The sequence below is a fragment of the Nelumbo nucifera genome, chromosome 1, assembly GCF_055504915.1.
Source record: "Nelumbo nucifera cultivar China Antique chromosome 1, China Antique-T2T, whole genome shotgun sequence".
NCBI lineage: Eukaryota > Viridiplantae > Streptophyta > Magnoliopsida > Proteales > Nelumbonaceae > Nelumbo > Nelumbo nucifera.
In genome coordinates this window covers 187,881,360-187,902,039 of record NC_142649.1, presented here as the reverse complement: position 1 = coordinate 187,902,039, position 20,680 = coordinate 187,881,360, and the positions used below count along the sequence as shown (strand labels likewise).

The 20,680-nt window shown below is 38.8% G+C and overlaps 1 protein-coding gene across 1 annotated transcript; it reads left to right on the top strand.

Moving 5' to 3' along the window:
* Positions 1-1,896: 1,896 nt before the first annotated feature.
* Positions 1,897-18,241, top strand: LOC104596157 (putative pectin methyltransferase QUA3). Its single transcript, XM_010257202.3, has 7 exons — positions 1,897-2,724; positions 12,421-12,624; positions 12,705-12,915; positions 13,002-13,263; positions 14,466-14,837; positions 15,634-15,729; positions 17,767-18,241. The coding sequence occupies exons 1-7, from the start codon at positions 2,299-2,301 to the stop codon at positions 17,975-17,977; spliced, it is 1,782 nt and encodes a 593-aa protein (XP_010255504.1). The 5' UTR covers positions 1,897-2,298; the 3' UTR covers positions 17,978-18,241.
* The last annotated feature ends 2,439 nt before the right edge of the window (positions 18,242-20,680 follow it).

Sequence of the window (20,680 nt, the reverse complement as noted above, 5' to 3'; positions counted from 1 at the left end):
AAGGACCGAAGTCATCCGGATCCCGACCCCGGGAAGAAGATGGGACCTCCGTCCTAGAGGTCAGTCCCTCCTCGTGAGCCTCGAGCTCGCCAGGCCGAGATGGCCCAACTTCAGGTACAAAAGTTTCTGCTAAAGACCGAAGAGGGGAGTCGCTCGGCGACGAGCTGACCTCCCTAACAGGGGCCGCGGACTGCACCTCGACACCCTCGACCTCACTAGAGTCACCTAAGAGCCTATCTATACTAGAGCTAGACATGATTAAAAAATAAAGGAGAACAAACTAAGGAAAACACGAAGTCACCAAGAGAAGGACGACCTCGGAACACAAAGAAAGAGCGAGCTGAAAGACTCCAACGCGACCTCGGGAGAGCTCAATCATCGAATTTTTGGAAAAGAAGAGGGGTCCCTCGGCCCCCTATTTATAGTTCACCGCGAGGTGGTTAACAACTGAGATCTGCTCGATCCAACGACTCATGAAAACCGGTTACATGATGCCCAAGGACGAAATCGGTTGAGTGCGTTTTTGATGTCCGCGGAGTCCATAAATAGCGTGACGTCCGCACGCACACCCAACGCGACGTGGGCTACGGCTGGTTAAACCGAAGGTTCGAACAGGTCCGACTGGCTGATCCGCTCGATAAATCTCTTAGACCTCGTGCCAAATCCACCTGGACTCGTCATGAACTCCCCGCACTAGGTCGGGACCCCTGGCACGGGGAGTGGGGGGCAATTGATGAAGGGCGATTTGGCCCGACCTAGTAACAGGGGGACACGTGGACACGACCTAACTATTAAGATGACAAATCAGCCCGACATGCCAAGACCGCAACAGATCGAACTCGGATAATCAAACCACCTCGGGATGAGTTCACCTCGGTGTAAGGTCGCTTCAGGACCACCTCGGTCCCAAGGCACTTCGGCATTCGCCTTAGGTCAGATCTAAAGACCAGTAGCTCGGGTAATATTGACAGACCACTACATGGCAACCCTGAAGATCTCGCCATCAGATTTCGAGCCTTGCGGGATCACGCCTCATAACAGTAAGACTTATCTCATTCCCGTCCGGTTTGGGCGGAATTGATAGGCCCCATCAATTATCCCCCATTAACGCGGAAACGGATCTCATCGTGGCGAGGATATCGGAACTGCTCCGCGAAACCCGCGATGACTCCACTATATAAAGGTTCTACCCCTGGAGGCCAAGGTACGCGTGATTTCTCTGCTCTCTAGCTCTTAACACTCAAAAGCTTTTTAGCTTGCATTCAAGTATACTGACTTAAGTATCGGAGCGACCTCGCCGGGTTAGCCACCCCGGGTTCTCTGATTCTTCTTTTGCAGATCGACCTAGTCCGCCGTTTACTGGAAGCCAGATCACTCCAACAGGGAGCAGCCGGATCACGCTTCATCAAGGAGAATGACAAATCAGCCCATATCAGAATTTTATAGCCCCAAAGTACAGGGGAAATGCATCCTTACTGTGAATTGATGCCAAATTCACGGGTAGGATGTGATAGGGGGAAGAGGGCTAGTAGTAGGGGGGGCTGGAATTCAGAATTCTGCATAGTATGTATCCATACTTGTCCCTTGAAAAAAAACACAACCTACACTTTATGCATCAATGCCCACAAATGAATTTACATCAATTCCTAGCTGCCACCTACCCCAACAGTAATTTGAGCCTATAAATTTTGACCGCTGATCGGTCATTCTCCCTTCCTTTAATATCCAAGGAATAGTCCTATCTAAATTCGACACAAGCTGGTAACAGGGCAAGTCGTCAAGGCCCAGTTCTAAGCCCAAAGTCATCGAAAAACTCGGGTTGGGCCTCCATTGTTGATACAGCAAGTGCCAAGTGAGTGGCTACGAGCCTACGATAGATCTCCGCCTTTGTCTCTCGAACAACGCACTACGCGGCAAGTCGCCATTTCGCCAAGTTCCTTCGCTTCCACCGCGATTCGGTCCCCGTCCTCATCAAATGCTGAATTGAGAAGTTTGGCTTCTCGTGATTTAATTGTACTGCAACTGAAGTGGGAAGTGATAGTGACCACTCAAGTGAGAACTGAGAACTCTTCCCCCCCTCCCCTGCAACATCAGCAAACACACCCTTCTTCTTCTTCTTCTTCTTCTTCTTCAGAACTCGTACTTCTTTCTCTCAGTAAAGTGAGGACGGGTACAGCATAGGAAGGGTACACAGGTTCGGCAACCAAAGAAAGCCTTAGGATTCCGGTTAAAGGCCCAGGAATCGAGACCCACAATACAAATCTGATCAGGTGATTCAGATCTGATCTCGTTTTAACAATGGGGGGGCAATTGAATCTCCCATTTTCGAAGCGAAATGCTCGACAATGGAGGCTTCTCGATCTCGTCTCCGCTGCTTTCTTTGGGGCCATCTTCGTTTTCTTCCTCCTCGTCTTTACTCCCCTAGGCGACTCGCTCGCCGCCTCCGGACGTCAGACGCTTGTCCTCTCCACGGGGGATCCTCGCCAGAGGCAAAGGATGGTTGCCCTAATTGAGGCTGGGAAGCAGCAGTCTATTGAAGCCTGCCCTGCCGAGGCAGTTGATCACATGCCCTGTGAAGATCCCAGGAGGAACAGTCAGCTTAGCAGAGAGATGAATTTCTACCGTGAGCGGAATTGCCCATTGCCCGAGGAGACTCCGCTCTGCTTGATCCCTCCACCCGAGGGATACCGGATCTCAGTCCAGTGGCCCGAAAGCTTGCATAAGGTATATTTTTCTCTTTGTGGTTTTTATCATAGTCTCGAGGTTGGTATTTATTTATACATTTTTCTTCGCGGAAGGTTTAGTTTCAATATTTCAACATCTTCGGTTGTTAAATTCAGATAGATTGTCAATTATTCAATTTGAGTTTTAAAATCAACATGTTGAAATTTTGGGAAAAGTTATTATCTCATTTACACTCCAAAACAGAATCTTTTGTTATGGAGTATAACTGGACATGCTTGGTTTTTGCAGTTAGGACCTTTAGATGCACTTCAAACGAGACATAGTGGGGACAGTTCTAGAAGCATCAATCCCCTCCCCCTCCCCCATGTATGAATAATTGTCAGATTTCATTTATTAAAGGAGGTTAACAAGGACTTTCTATTAACAGAATCGGTAGTTATTCTCAGTGTAGCAACAAGGATCCTCATTATACTTGTTTTCAACTCCAGTGGGGCTTTAGTGAAATATCTTAACGTGCCTGCAATTTTGAACCAGCTCTTACTAGTTTTAGCTGAAACATTGCTGGTGCATTTTCAAGAAGGATGTAAGCTAGATACTATAGCATTTTCATGGCTTCATTTTTTTAGGTCAGAAGGTGCACACCCTGGTGACAAATTTCATGCTGTGAGTGTGTGGACAATGAGATTTACCATTCCATGATTCATGCTGATTCCCAAGATTGATCTATCATAACCTTTCTTCTGCATACCTGTTTGATATCTCAGAAATTCCATTTCATATAGGGGTAACCGAAATGTAGGCTCTTTTGAAACCAAACTGGTACCACCCGTTTTGCAATTTCTTGATATGAAACTGGATTGACAGTGTAAGACAAGCTCACACTGGCAGTGTAATGCCCTAGAAACAAGAGGTTTTAAAATAAGTAGGACTAAAATTGACTATATGACATGTAAATTTAGCAGTAATAGGAGTGTAAATCAGGACACTCTTAGGATTGGAGACCAAGAGATAACTCAATGCGACCATTTTCGGTACCTTGGTTCAATAATTCATAATAAAGGAGAGGTTGAGGAGGATGTCACCTAGAGAATTAGAGAAGGTTGGGAAAAATGGGGGGGCGCATCTAGGATTTTGTGTGATAGGAGAATACCATGTAGATTAAAAGGAAAATTTCTATAAAATAGTTGTAAGGCCAGCTATATTGTATGGAGTAGAGTGTTAGGCAGTCAAGAAACAACATGTTCAAAAAATTAGTGTAGTAGAAATGCAAATGCTAAGATGGACGAGTGGAGAAACTAGAAAGGATAGGATCAGGAATGAAGCCATCCGTAGAAACCTAGGAGGGAAGAGAGAGAGAGTAGGCTAAGATGGTTTGGTCGCGTGCATAGAAGACCACCAACAGCTTCGATTAGATGATTAGTTACAAGTTGATGGGGGCTAGATTAAAAGGAAAATTCTATAAAATAGTTGTAAGGCCAACTATGTTGTATGGAGCAGAGTGTTAGGCAGTCAAGAAACAACATGTTCAAAAAATGAGTGTAGTAGAAATGCGAATGTTAAGATGGATGAGTGGAAAGGATCAGGAATGAAGCTATTTGTAGAAACCTAGGAGTAGCTCCAATAAGTGATAATATGAGAGAGTAGGCTAAGATGGTTTGGTCATGTGCATAGAAGACCACCAACAACTTCAATTAGAAGAAGTGATTTGTTACAAGTTGATGGGGGCTAGAAGAGCTAGGGGTAGACCAAAAAGGACATGGGTAGAAGTAGTAAAAAATGATTTAAGCACTAATAGTTTAATAGTAGATATGGTTTTAAATAGAACAAAGTGGCGAAACAGGATTCATGTAACTGACCCCATATAGTTGGGATAAGGCATGAATGATGATGTTGGTATTATATATATATTTATAATATATTATATATTATAAATAAATAAATACACATAATATACATAAAAATATATCCCGGTCAGTTTGGTTAAACATCAGTTTTTTTCCTCGGTTAACTAAGAACCAAATGCGTTCAGTTTTTATGAATAGCAAATCGAAACTGAACCGATCAGTTTGGTTAACCACATTTTTCGGTTCAGCTTGGTTTTTCAGTTTTTTATGAGCACCACTAATTTCATATGCTGTTTGGTTCTGTAATATGTACAGCTGCCTGATTGTCATATAATAATAGAATAACTATATAGGCTCTGTAACAGGAAACCAATCTCATCTAGCAAGTGTTTCAACCACATCAGCTCACAAGTGGCATGAGCCATTGCTCTATACTCGGTCTCTGCATTATGCCTAGCTATGACACTTTGTTTCTTACTTTGAGACACATTGCTCATCAGCATCCCTCCTCTTTGAGATAACAAATGGAGGGTCATCAATCCACCTCCAATCACTGTAACTGATTGGTTTCTCAGACCTGGTTCTCTTAATAATAGGAGAGAAACCAGACCTGAAAAGAGGAAAAAAAGTGAAATGGAGATTACAAGAGAGAGCGAGAAGCAGCTGGCCACACCATATGCTCTGATACCATGTAACAATGGTTCAGACCAATGAAGCAGTGAAAGTGGAGAAGTGAAATAACTTCTGCTGGAAGAGAGGAAAGCCTAGCTTCTGTTTCTTATGTTGCATGAACCAGGTGGGAAGGTACATATATATTACTATAATAGAGTTGGGATTACCAAGGTTGAAAATTTTGATACAATACACCCTGTATTGAGCATATGGTATTGTATCGGGATCTCTCCGATACCCAAATAAGGGGTGTTTTGGATTTTGAGCACTTTCAGGGTGTTGGCATGCCGTAAACCGATCCCCTGAAGCAATACTAAAACAAGTTATTATTGAAACACCAGTTACGCCTGTTTGTGTGTATTGGGTGAATCGATATTCAATACTGTGAACCTTGGGGATTACAAATATACCCCTGTTTAGTATAAAACTAGGACTGGAGTTTCCTTACACAATCAAGATAGTTAACCCAACCACCCTGCTGCCCACTTAATATGCTGAATGGCTAAATCCTGTTTCATTTTCAAGAGTATCAAAATCCCTGGAAGGAAGATATTACACATCCATTAACCCCAGAATTTTCATAAGGAATGTTGCCATCTTATTAGATGTCATTGATTTATCGACACTTTTTGTAGAGTATTTTTATCGAGTTTCTGAATTTTTGGCAGTAAGTTGGTTCAAAGGTTTTCTTGATGGCTCAATCTATGTCATCACTAAGGCGGGGTGGAAGGGAGAGCTGGTCATCGCCAAGAAAAGTTTCTCGGTGGAGAAGAAAATTAATAACAGGGATGCTTTTGTCCAGTTTACTTGGAAGTCTTTGGAAACGGTAAAAAACAAGTTATTTGTATTCTAGAAGTGAAGACTAAGCAAGGTTGGATTCAGGTCGCGGAAGCTTTAGAGGACTTCGATCATTGAAGGTGGTTATGTGAAAGGAAATCGAATAGTCCAGTTGCTGATCACAAAACGAACAGTCCAGTTACTGTTCACGAAATTTCAGCAACAGAAAACCCTTCTGTTTCACTTGGTGAAGTGGAGAGGGTGGAAGAAACCAGAGGAGTGAGTGTAGCTCTTGCTTGCCCGAAGTTGTTGATAGAAGGAGGTTTGCAGAACTAGGAGAAAAGGAAAGTTCTAGGATTAGAAAAGAAGGTGGATGATTGGAGCGGAGTATTACATGATATAGTGAAGGTGTTCAGTGTTCCCAATGGTAGAAATAGCCTTTTTGATTCTGTTCGGGTGGACTGCAGCTATTCTTGACCTCGACTGTCATTTCGAGAAAGTGAGTAGAGTACAAACTTGTGAAGGCTGTGTGATGCTGGAAAACTGGAATCCGTCTTGCAACGAGCTTGAATTAGAGGAAGAGACGCTGCAAATAAAATTATTAGGGCTTCCATTTAATCTTTGGAAGCAGGAGATTTTCTCTGAAGTGGTGGTTCTCTATGGGGGATCCTTGGTAGCGATGAACACCTCATCCTTGAAAGCGGCTAGAATAGATTGTAGGAAACCAAAGAAGCAATGGGGTTGGGTTTGGATGGGGAATTAGGGTCTGCAGAACTTCAGGCTGAGGAAAGATCAAGAGAGGATGAACTAATTAGAGAGAAGGAAGGAACCAATGAGGTAAAAAGGAATACAAGAAGTGGGGAAAACCAGAATGAGAGGTTCCTGTGATGGAGTTGGTTGACAAGATGGGGTTGAAAGTGGAGAAAGATAAGGAAAGGAAACCTCAAAATAAAGTGATTAAAGATAAGGAAGGAAAGAGGAGAAGGAAATTAAATGGAGTGGAGAAACTTATTAAGATGTTGAAAGGGATAAGGAGTTCAGTGGTAGAGGAGGTAGGAGAAAGGGGGGGGGGGGGGTTATAGGGTAGAGGGCTTGGGTTCAGTTATTTTCATGATTATGAAGATCATTAGTTGGAATGTAAGAGGTCTAGGGAGTGCCACAAAAAGGAGAGCAGTTAAAGAGGTATTGGGGAAAGAGAGACCAAATTTTGTTTTGATCCAAGAATCTAAAATTCAGGTAGTCAATAGGAAATGGATAAGAAGCATTTGGGGTGATGAGAGGAATATTAATTGGAGTTTTGCTTCTTCTTGGAGTTTATCGAGGGGAATAATAACAATCTGGAAAGAAGAGGTTAAGGAAATTGCAAGATGGGTTTGAATGGATTCTCACAAATGTCTATGGGCCAAATTCTTATAGAGAAAGGAGTAAATTGTGGGAAGAGCTAGAGGACATTAGGGGTCTGTGAATGGCCTTGGTGTATTGGGGGAGACTTCAATGTTATAAGATTTGTGGGTGAGTCAATTGGAGGTAGGCAAAGGATAACATCAAGCATGAGGAAGTTTAATTCTTTTATTAAGGAATTTGAATCGAGAGACTTTCAATCGGGACAATCTTGTTTCACTTGATCAAATCTCCAAGAAAACCCCATCTTGTCTAAAGCTTGACAGGTTCTTAGTCTCCCTAGATTGGGAAGAACATTGGATTGGCCTAGCTGGGAGAACTCTACCTAGAATTACTTCAGACCATTGGCCCATTTGTTTGTTTCAGAAGAGTATTGATAGTGGCCCAATTCCTTTTAGGTTTGAAAATATGTAGCTCACTCATTCAGATTTCAAAGGGAAGGTCAAAGTTTGGTGGAATAGCTTGGAATAATCAATATTGTGGGAGGGCCAAAGTTTCCTAAAAAAAACTTCAGTTGGTGGAGAAGGAGATTTGAGAGTGGAATAGGGAGAAATTTGGAAGACTGGAGGAGAAAAAAAGTTGATTTGGTCTCCCAAATTGAGGTGATTGATAGCAAAGAAGTGGCGGGTTCTCTTGATGAGGGTGATAGGGAATTGAGATAGTCTCTGAAGAGGGAGCTAGGGGAAACCTTGCTAAGAGAGGAAATAAGTTGGAAGGAAAAATCAAGAGAAAGGTGGATCAAAAAAGGGGATGGTAATACAAAATTTTTCCATGCCATTGCAAATGGAAGGAGAAGGAAGAGATTGATTAGTTCTCTAATGGTGGGGGAAGTGAGGTTACAGATCAGACAGAAATCGTAGTCTTTCTCAGAGCATTTCAGGTCTACTTATAGGAGGCCTTTAAATGAAAGGTGGTTGGTTGAAGGGTTGGAGTGGGGGACTTTGGGGGGAGGCTCAAGTGCACTTTTTGGAGAGAAGCTTTGAAGAGGAAGAGATCAAGGAAGCAGTTTTCTCTATGAATAGATCAAAAGCCCTTGGGCCTAATGGATTCACCATGGCATTCTATCAAGATTGCTGGAATATAATTAAGGATGATCTTCTTAAAGTTTTTCGTGAATTCTATAGATGGGGGGGAGGGTAATCAATTTGGGGATGAATTCTACTTTTTTAGTGTTGATTCCAAAGAAGAACAATGCTTTACAGCCCAGAGACTTTAAACCTATCAGCCTAGTGACAAGCATTTATAAGGTTATAGCAAAAGTGTTGTCTCTGAGGGGGTGGAAAACTTGAAGTTGGTGGTGAAACTATTTGAGAGACTGTCTAACTTGAGGATTAATTGGTTGAAGAGCTTAGTGGTTGGGACCAATATCAATAAGGAACTTTTGAGAAGCTTGGCAGACTCCTTAGGTTGTGAGAAAGGTGAGTGGCTTATGAAATACTTAGGCTTGCCTCTAGGGGATAATCCTAGATCAGCTAGTTTTTGGGCCCCAATGGTGGAAAGGGTTGAGAAGAGATTAGTTGGGTGGAAGAGGAACTACATCTTAATGGGGGGGGGGGGATTAACCCTTATTAAATCTACCTTAGCAAACCTTCTAGTGTACCACATGTCAGTGTTTAGGATGCCACAGGAGGTAGTGAAGAAAATTTAAATAACCATGAGGGATTTTCTTTGGGAGCCAGGGGAAAAGAAGAAAGAAATGATTACTGGATTACTTGGTGAAATGGGAAATGGTGGTGAAATTGAAAACAGAAGGAGGGTTAGGAATTGGTAATTTTAAGATGAAGAATCGGGCTTTACTCAGGAAATGGTATTGGAGGTTTCCTAATGAAAATGAGAAGTTATGGCACAAGGTTGTGGCGAGTATTCATGGCATATCATGCAATGGATGGGATGCTGGATGTCTTCGTAGAGCTACCTTGGATGCCCCCCTCTTCCCCTCCCAGAAGGCCATCCATGATTTTCTTCCTACCTTCTTACTTCATATCAGGTATGACTTGGCCTGTGGTAAAAAAAATCATGTTTTGGGAGGATCTGTGGATTGGGGATACCCCTTTGGGTATTAAATTCCCTTCTCTTTTTGATATTTTCAGGTGTAAGTGTAGGCCTATTTCTGACTTCGTTACTCGGCATCACTTCTCTTCAGGATTGAATTGGAATTTTGGCTTCATTAGGAACCTTAGAGAATCTGAACTTTCTTTGATGACTGATCTTTTGAGCTTGCTGAATTCAGTTTTGGTTCGGATTCTAGAGTATGGGGTCCTAACTTTGATGGGGAGTTCTCTTGTAAGTCTTTTCATTCTCTGGTTGCCGCCCCTTCTTCCTCTTCTTTCCCAGTCAAGGAAATTTGGTGTTCTCCCATTCCTCCTAAAATCAGTGTGTTCTGTTGGGAAGTGTTTCATGGAAGCATTAATACCATTGATATACTTCAAAGGAGGAGACCAAATTGGTGTTTGTCCCCCAACCGGTGTGTACTTTGTAAATTGAATGGTGAGACTATATTTTATCTTCTTATCTCTTGCCCTTTTGTTAGCTTCTTTGGGATTGTTTTACTTCTCTCTTTGGATGCAGTTGGTCTTCTCCTGATAGGTTGGAGGATTTGTTTAGCCCTACTGGCATTAGTTGTACAAAAAAGAGGGGTAGGACCTTGTGGAGATGCACTAGAGGCTAGAGCAGCACTACTTTGGACCGTGTGGGAGGAAAGAAATGCAAGAATATTTGAAGAGAAGGAAAGAAGCAAGGAGCCTTGCTTGAAACTATAGCATTGAGAGTAGCAAGCACATTGGGGTATCATTGCTGCATCTTCAACTACAAGAGAGATCTTTTGAGGTTTGGTCTCCCCCAATAAATGGCTGGAAGAAACTGAATTTTGATGGGAGCTGTTTGGGTAACCCAGGCCCCTCAGGTATTGGGGGTGGGGGGGCATTAGGGATGAAGAGGGGAACATAATTGCTTTATACTCTGGCCCTGTGGAGCAGGGTGATGTGGCAAGATCAAAGTTTTTGGCTGCAGTTTTTGGGATTGAGATGGCAAAAGAAGTAAAGAACTGGGTATTAGTAGGCTGACTATTGAGGGAGACTCTAAAACTGTGGTTAAGTAGCTCTGGTAAAGGGGGAGGGGGTGGCATGGCATTTGAGGAATGAATTCAGAAAATTCAAATGGCTGTGACAGGACATGTTAATCCAAGTGAAATGGGTGAGGAGGACTGCTAATAGCTTGACAGATAACTTAGCCAAGCAAGGGATACATAGAACGCATATGTTTTGGGCCCAAATGTAATACTGAACCGGGGCAGCTTCTATAGCTGGTTTCTTTCACAACTTCTTGTTGTTATCATGTTTTTCAGAAAAAAAAAAAACAGATCTGCTGTAGACCTCTCCAACTAATAACTTTGCTGTAGACCCAATGACTGATCACCGCCTGTTCTTTGCACAGGTGGTGGTCTTCTCATGTGTGGTTTACTTAACAGAGTCCACCGTTAGGATTTAACAGTAATATTAGTTTACTTTTTGTTGTTTATCTTTTAATTTGTATAGCCTAAGAATCCCAAAATTGTATGTTTTCTTCTTCCCATCATATTTTCAATCTTCATCTCTTACTCATCCCCTCTTCTCCCAAAATTTCTTCTGTACGGACTCAACTGAAGTAACCAGAACTCCTTTAATTAAAAGAATCCATCCCATCAATTCCAAAGCAAGTCAGAGATCCATACTGATTAACAGCTGAGATGTTTTTACTTCTAATCGGGTTTCTAATCTTTGTCTGATTAGATTTCTAGGCTGCAGCATAATCTTGCTTGGAACGTAACCTGAAGATAGACAACTGTTATACATTGATTCATTGCAGAACACTTTGAATACAGATATCCGTGTTGGATACGTGTTCATTGGATTAATTGGACTTCTAGGCTTCTGTATACAATGATTCGACCAAAGCAACCAGAACACTTTGAATACAGATATCTGTTTCGGATTCTTTTAATCAAAGGAGTTCTGGTTGCTTCAGTTGAGTTCATACAGAAGAAAATTTGGGGGAAGGAAGAGAGGATGAGGAAGAGATAAAGAGTGAAAATAGGATGGGAAGAAGAAAACATACAATTCTGGGTTTCTTAGGCTATACAAAATAAAAGATAAATAACAAAAAGTAAATTAATATTACTGTTAAATCCTAAGGGTGGGCTCTGTTAAGTAAACCACACATGAGAAGACCACCACCTGTGCAAAGAACAGGTGGTGATCAGTCATTGGGTCTACAGCGAAGTCATTAGCTATAGGTCTACAGCAGATCTAGGTTCCTGAACGTCAATTTTTCCTGCCTGGAAATACACCATAAATACACATACCAACATGAGATCTTACTATCTACAACATGGATATCTTCATATCTTTGATTGCTATTTATTGATTGAAGTGAAATAATGTCATTTGCGTGTGATACATTTGGTGAACATTCTATCTTAAGCACATTAGGGGGATGACGCAGAAGTAATATGTCTCTATCGTGTATCTAAAACTTAATCTTGTTAGATGGAAATGCTTTAGAGTAGGGGTGTTCAAATTCGGCTATCAAACCAAAAACTGAACCGAACCAAATTGAATTATCCAATTTGGTTTGGTTTGAGAAAAATTTAACTGAACCGAACTGAAAACTGAATTAACCAAAATAAATACATATATTTATATTTTAATTATAAATATTAATATTAACATAAAAAATTTATTAATAACTGAAATTTTGGTTCGGTTCATGAAAATGGCCTAACTGAAATGTTGGTTAGGTTCTCTTTCCAAATTGAACTGAATCAAACCGACTGAATGAACACCCCTACTTTAGAGATCATGCCAATGTTAAAAATTACTAGAATTCATTATAACAGTTGTATATGGTGAGTTATTACCCAAACCACCAAGATTTGTCAATCTGCCAGCTTGTTTTACTCCTTGAATACTGCTATATTTAAAGAGTTTCCATTTCATTTTTTAATGCAAGCAGACAGTGTGAGACATCTCTTGTCAATATTTAATAGTTCTCTTTTTGTATGTAGATATGGCACAGCAATATGCCACACAATAAAATTGCTGATAGAAAAGGTCACCAGGGATGGATGAAGGAACAAGGGCCATACTTTATTTTCCCTGGTGGTGGTACAATGTTTCCTGATGGTGCTGTACAATATATTCAAAAATTGGGACAATACATCCCAATAACTGGAGGAGTTTTGAGAACAGCGCTGGATATGGGATGTGGGGTAGGTTGTGTTCCTCTATTACTTCAAAAGCTCTTTTATATATGTATTTTTGGAGGTAGCATAATTCAATTCTCATGCAGGTTGCCAGCTTTGGCGGGTACCTACTTCATGAAGATATTTTGACACTCTCATTTGCCCCTAGAGATTCACATAAAGCACAGATACAGTTTGCATTAGAAAGGGGAATACCAGCATTTGTTGCTATGCTTGGTACTCGCAGGTTACCATTTCCTGCGTACTCCTTTGATCTAATTCATTGCTCTCGTTGTCTGATCCCGTTTACTGCCTACAGTAAGTTCTTCCTTCTCTGTGGAACACTTTTCTATTTTGTTGCTCATATTGATGTTTTTCTGACCAATAAGGAAATTTGGTTGCAGATACAACATACTTTGTTGAAGTTGATAGGTTGCTACGACCAGGAGGTTATCTGGTCATCTCTGGTCCCCCTGTACAATGGCCTAAACAAGGTAAAGAATGGGGAGATCTGCAGGCTGTAGCAAGGGTGTTGTGTTATGAGCTGATTGTTGTAGATGGAAATACTGTCATTTGGAAAAAACCTTCAGATGATTCATGTATGTCCGGTCAGAATGCGTTTGGACTTGAATTGTGCACCGACTCTGATGACCCAAATTATGCATGGTAAGCTTCATAAGTATCCATGGTTAGTTTCTCAATTTGGTTTCAATACACCCTTGGTTGCAGGAGTAGGATCTTAACATATTAAGGTGTCACTGTGCCTTTTTGTTTCTGTTTAGCTTACTTGCATATTATGCATGTATTATTCTTTTTATCAATATATTATGCACATATAATCATATTATGTACAAACTTCACAATCGACATGTTTTGGAGTAAACATTTAGAACTCCACACGGTTGATAATTTCTAATAAGTAATAAGTATTATTTTTTTTTTGTTTTTATAGATCATTTCTATATGCAAATAATTTGCCATTTTCAGAGAACGAATATGGAGTTCGTATATAATAATGTTTTCTTCACCTTTATAGATCATTTCTATGCAAATAATTTTAAAGAAAATATTTTTTTGTCTTTTCTATGTATGTAATCATATATTATACATCTTGCATATTTTACATGATTTGGTCAGTAATCTAGTTAGAAAGAAATGAGAAAATAGAGGGAAAAATAGAAGAGAGAAAGTATAAAGCTGAAGAAAACAGTCTGAAAAAAAGGATGGGCGTACAGTCCCTTTACATTATATGAACTCCTTTTCAAATATAATTGAAAACAACTAGTATACCCGTGATTGTACTCCCTTAAACTGTAAATCATAAGAAATAATCAATGACAAGAACTTAAATGAACCCAGGAATACACCTGTACACATAAACTCCCTACTCTCAAACACTATACAAGACAGATATATGGAGCATTTCTCAACAATATGCATTAACATGTAAAATATATGCATATAAGATAAAATGAAAGAAAACCATACACGAAAGCTACTTGTACTGTAATTTTGCTGTATGCCAAATTGCTAATTTTTTTTGGAAATTCCAAATTGCTAATTATGTTCTTGGTTTGTCAGCATATCTGCTTTCTGAATTGGAGTATGATAACTGTTTGTTCCCTGCACCCTCTTACCCTCCCCATCCTCCAATCCCGCTTCATGCTCAGCATTATCTTTTAATGAGTAAAATCATGAGCTAGTCTTTGTTACTCTTTCTGCTGCTGTTTTGTGTGTTATTTTTTTTCTCCTTTTGACATAATCTGGGCTCTGACATACAACCTCAATTGTCCAAACCTTGGCTTTTATGAAAAGCTCAACCTAGAGGATATATCTGAAATGCATGTCTAACCTGAACGATTATGCAGGTACTCCAAGTTGAAGAACTGTGTTAGTAAGATGTCCTCCCATGTGGGAGAATATGCTGTTGGGAGCATTCCTAATTGGCCAAAGAGGCTAACAAAAGCTCCCTCAAGAGCAACACTCCTGAAAAATGGAGTTGATGTGTTTGATGCTGATACACGGCGTTGGGCAAGAAGGGTTGTGCACTACAAGGAATCTCTTAACTTGAAGCTTGGCACTCCATCCATACGCAACGTTATGGACATGAATGCATTGTATGGAGGCTTTGCAGCAGCATTGTTCTCAGATCCTGTATGGGTAATGAACGTTGTTCCTCCTCACAGTCCTACAATTGGTGTGATTTATGACAGAGGCCTGATTGGAGTGTATCATGATTGGTGAGCAATTGATTCAGATATTTTGAGTCTTTCTAAAATAGATGCAATTTAAAGTGATCTAAATTTGTCGTATTCCCCATAAACCTCTCTATTTTGTTTTGGATTTTACTTTATTCTGCTTCTTGTCTTAATTTACTTTATTTGTACTGCAGCCAAACAAAAGAAGCTAAAATTTGAAATAAAAATAGGTCAGAATTTACACTCAAATCATTTGCACTGCCATGGTTTTGCATCAGTGCAAATTTATTTGCATTGCAACCAAACACAGGCTAAGGAAATTAAGTGAATAGTATTTCCATACATGCCGAAGCTATGCCAATGTATATTACTATTGAGTAGGTTTATCCTTTGTTAACTAGTAGTTCATCATGCAAATGAGAATGCAAATGTTTTTTACTGCACCAAGCTTCTGTACCCTATCTTGAGAATAATCATTTATTTAATTGAATATTGCCTGACTATGTAATCCTAAAATATGCTCTTTGGGTAACATCAAAATTATTCTCAGATCATATTTTGCACTATGTATTTCTTACAACCAACACATGTCTCACTATCTATTTAAAGAAAAGCACAGAAGCTTTCAATTGGTGGTAATCCACAAACAAGAACTGTTAGAAAACCAAAGAAACAAGGCATATTATCGCAATAAACTCACATACTCTTATTTCAATACTTTCTTATTGCTTTTCTGTATAATGGTCTCTTCTATTGACTTGATCCAGAATGCGATGTCCAAACCTCTTGTAGATGCACTTGATCAATTTGCTAACAGTTATTTGTTTGTTGCTGGTAGGTGTGAGCCATTCTCGACATACCCTCGAACTTATGATTTCATTCATGTGAACAGCATTGACTCACTTGTGAAGTATCCAGGCTCAGGCAGGAACAGGTACTTCTAAATGCAACCCACTCTTCTCTATTTTATTTATTTATTTTTTGATCAGTGAAAACCCACTCTTCTCTATTATTGTTCAATGTCTAAAATTCCTTTTGTTTTGTTTTTCCCTTTCCTTGACTTCTCTTGAATGCTTCTGGTTGAACACGTAAAATTATCTATAGATGAGATAATAGGGAGAAATAGAAAGTGGGGAATGTAAATGGAAATATTCCATTAAAGTAAAATGACTCCCTTTTGTGTTAACTTATTGAAAGAAAATCAATATGCAAAATAATTATATTATTACTATACTTTGGATATGGCTCTATTGTCTTATGGTGATGAATAAATATTTGTATTTTACCAAATCTATACACTACTATAAAAAGTACAAATAGGGCCTAAGATTTCTGTAATTTTTCTGGACTAAAATACCCTTTTTTGAAATAGGGTTCCTATCTATCATGAGGGCAGAAAATGTAATTTGAATACTATTATTCATTGCATTCAATTCCCTCTCATTAAATCCCATTTAAGGTATTAACTCTCATTCACCCTCATTTAACTATACATTTAAGGCATTTTTGTTTCTTTTAATTACTAAACTCCAATTAAATCCATACATAAATCATTCTAATAACATAAAAACTTGTACTTTTAAAATTGACTTGGAAAAGCAGTATTTTTATCTAGGTGGTGGTAAGAAATTAAACAATTTTGGGTCAAATGGGTCAACCCATGTTGCGCTGTTGCCACAATTAAACAATAAAAAAAATTAAAACTTGATAAAATGCAAAAAATATAGAAATTAAAGAAAAAATTGGGAACATCTTTAATATCATATATTCATCATATTAGACAAGAATAAGTATGATAAATAAGAAAGACTTTTATTAATGATGAAAATGGAATATAAAGTTTAAAACCAATTGGGAATAAAATTATTTTCTTATTCTCTCTCATTAAGTCTCATATCTAAGGTATATTTTTTCATTAAATCTTATATTTATGATATATTTTTCTCATCATTAAAGTCTATTAATAAAATCCACAAAAGTGATTTTAATAGTATAAAAATAAATATTTTGAAAACAAAACCATTTTCTTCCTTCCTGGTGATGGGTAAGCAATTCAACCATTTGGGTCAAATGGGTTAACCAATAATGCCATAATTAAATAATAAAAATCAAAATGATTAATATATAAAAATACAAAAAAAGAATTGAGCATATCTCTAATATTATATATTCATTATACTAAATAAAATTAAGTATAAAATGTAAGAAATATTTTTATTAATGATAAAAATAGAATTACAAATCTAAAATAAACCTTGAAATTAAATTAAATAATGTCATTGTCAAATAATAAAATTTTTAAAATAAAAATACAAAAAATCATAAAAATAAAGAACAATTTGGACACATATTTGATGTTATATATTTATAAAAAAATAAAATATTGGGTCCATCTATAATATTATACATTCATTATGTTGAACAAAAATAAGTATTATACATAATTTTATCAATAATGGAAATGCAATAATAAATGGTTTGGGTGGTGGGCTAGTGGTTTGGGTCAAATGAATTAACCAATAAGGAAGAACATAATATGTTGTCCAATCAACACATTGTGTATACATGCATAAATAAAAAACACATTTTGTGTATATATATACTAATTTCTTCTTCTTCTTCTTCTTCTTCTTCTTCTTCTTTCCTTATAACAGAAATAGGGGTTCAGCCCCTATATATATATTTTTTATTTTATTTTCTTTCTTTTTCTTCTCGTGATTATGTTGATTTTCTATACTTTAAAATGAAATTTATACTTTTTTTACGAAAATTATGGATATTTATTAAGGAAATATGATTATGGAACTTAGGGAATTACCCTAGGATGGATGTTTTTACTTGAAAAAATCTATCGCCTAGGCGCCCCCTTGTCGCCTAGCCTCGTCTTGGTGCCTTGAAAACTATGCTGTATAGAAAAGACATTTTGCTGAAAAATGGAATTTGGATCTTCTGATCTTTGTTTGGGCTGTAGGTGTAATCTTGTGGATTTGATGGTGGAGATTGACCGGATGCTGCGTCCAGAAGGAACGGTAGTTGTTCGAGATTCCCCTGAAGTCATTGACAAAGTGGTCCGGATTGCACGTGCAATAAGGTTGACTGCCACCATACATGATCCAGAGACTGAATCAACTGGGAGGGAGAAGATTCTTGTAGCTACCAAGAAAGATTGGAAGCTATTTTGAGCTTCCCAGTGACACGGCCTTGTGTTCTATGTTCTTTGATCCTCCCCCTTCCCAGTCCGTGAGTCCAAGAAGTAATTGTCAATCCATACAAGGAAAAAAAAGAGGGAAAGAATAGGAAAAAGGAAATGCAGGTTTTTTCTTACCCTTCCCTCGTGTTTGGGTTAAATCATTGTGTTTTTTTGGTTGCTGCAAGTCAAGCTTTGTATTAATTGTAAAATAGGTTCTATTTATTTAGAGCCAAGAAAAATCAATGGCTTTCCTTCATTCTTTTTTGTTTCTTCTGACTTCTAAGATGGTCAATTTCCAAGTCCAGGCAAACAAGCCAGATTCTATCTGTTAGGTAGGTCCATCGGAATATGTAATTTGGCCCAAGTCAGGTGGGGACTTGGGGTTACAAAAAGAACTTGACATTGAGTATTAGGTAACCTGAAATCGCCGTTTTGTTTCCGCTAGTTAACCTTGCTTTTTTTTAATCTAATAAATGAGAATATGTTTTCTAATAAAATGCGTTAATAATAATTATTAATTGAAAAATTAGGCTAACTAAATCCTAACATGACTTGTTGAGTTGATGTCATTAGGTTGGGACGTAGGGTAGAGGTTAGAAATAGGGGTCCAACAACTCAGGTTATGGTTTGAATTGAGGGTTATTAGGTTAGGTTGACCTCCACTTGAACTTGCCTAACATCGAGCTCTATTATAGATTGACTGAGCTTCAACTTCTGAAAAGACCCAGCAAATATGAACTAAAACTAGGACTAGGACAAAAATGGCTGATGAAGAATGTTAAGCTTGCCAAATTTTCTAGTGCAAGACCCAATGGGTATGGTTGAATTCCACCATATGTCATTATGTATGTTGTGCAATGTGCATTTCACTGCATTTGCCTGGTGCTTCCATTAGCTCATCGTGCAATGTCAGTGAAACTAAGGCTGCGTTTTTTTACAATACCAATGCTGGTTCGAAGTAAATATTTACTCTGGTTGTCAAAATCGATGTAAATTTGTGGATATGCCAGAATTTTCATTGATATAAGCGTATCCAAGTAAACTTTTACACTCTTTCTTATCGATGTAAACAAGTCATGTCGTTTGTACACTTTGAAGACCACCTCGAACAACTCCACCAGAAAAGCAATTACGATGGTAAAATCCGATCTCAATTATTTTCCATTGATGACCTCTGAACCTGCAAATCCAACCAACGATCTAAGACACGGATGACTTCTTGTTACACTGGTGGCTTCTATATCAATTTCCTGGAAGGTAAGGGATTTTATAGTCCATTCCTTTAAACTTTTGTTTTTTTTAAGAAATCAAGATCATAAATATTAGAAACTCCAACAAGTGAACGAACGATTGAACTCTACTTCTGGTGAGAGAAAAGGCAAGAGAAAGGATAATGAAAACCAATGGCTGCAGCTGGCAGGACTGAGTGGGTTTCTGAGAATTTCATTCAACGGTCAACACCAATCGTAATGATTCATTTAGATTGCAAAGGGAGTCGTTGATCAATTTCAATCTGTCACAGAAGACTGCTGAAACTCATGAAGGTTCTTCCGTTGTTGAAGTCGTAACTTGTGAGTTAGTTAGATTTTGGTTTGGGTGTTAATGTTGAAATCACCAAATTTGATGAATGTTATTTACTTGTGAACTCTGCTTCTCTGTAAAAATCAAATGCCTTCTGAGACAACCATTATATTACGAAGGTCCCTCTCTAGCTTAAAGTTGATTCCTTCTTCTGTGAGCCGGCCCGTCTATCGTCTTCTCAGTGTCGGGTAAGAAGTTGCACCATCGCCAAAGATCATATGGGCGGTTGGCACTCGGAGGTTTGAACCCTGTGATGGTTGTCTCAGAAGTTGCTAGCAAAACACGGCTGCCGGGGTTATTCTCTGCAATGTCCTTGGCAACACGGAGGCCTGCGACACCTCCTGGGCAGTTGGCAATGCAGTCACTCTTCGGATTGTTTTCATGTTATAAACCAAATACTCACAAAACTGCATCATACTCTGTATTGTTAAATGCCAAACCAGAAGAGCACAAAAAAATCGAAATCCGATTCTAATTTTGTATTCACTTGAACCGGACAAGACATCATTTACAGCGTGCAAAATTGTATTTGCACTGCAACCAAACGCAGCCTAAAGTAATTATTACATACTTGCACCCATCGTAGACTTGTAGCTAGCTGCTCCTATCTCCTTACCTTTATCTTTTGAATGGGAATTACACATGAATCATCTCTTGTCTGAAGATGATGGGAAACCCTACATTATAGGTGACAAGAGGTGACCCTAAGACAACCCAAGAGAATTAACAACCCAGATTATTCATCAATCAAAAATAATCTGAACCCACCCTTCCATGGTTCAACCGATCAAAATCCCACACCGACTCTTTATTCATTGACCACACATATCAATCGGACAGTCAAAAACAACATAAGCTCACCAATAATCCCAACCATCTGATATATGGTCAATCAACACAGTAGAATGTCTTTAACAAAATTATTCAAATCCTTTTTCCTCATGATTTCTTGGATGCCAAAACTTAGAAAGAGGAAGCCTCTATGCGTAGAATGGGATGAGATATATCTCCTGCTCCCTGGACTCTCTATTTTAGATCAAATGAGGAAAAAAACTTACTGGTGTGGGATACTGGGATCAACCGGACAGTAAACGTCAAAACTTCAAAAGAACAA

Coding starts and splice junctions, on each gene's coding strand:
- LOC104596157 (XM_010257202.3), top strand. CDS start 2,299: ATGGGGGGGCAATTGAATCTCCCATTTTCGAAGCGAAATGCTCGACAA. Junction 13,264..14,465: donor GATGACCCAAATTATGCATG/GTAAGCTTCATA, acceptor ACGATTATGCAG/GTACTCCAAGTTGAAGAACT. Junction 15,730..17,766: donor CCAGGCTCAGGCAGGAACAG/GTACTTCTAAAT, acceptor TTTGGGCTGTAG/GTGTAATCTTGTGGATTTGA.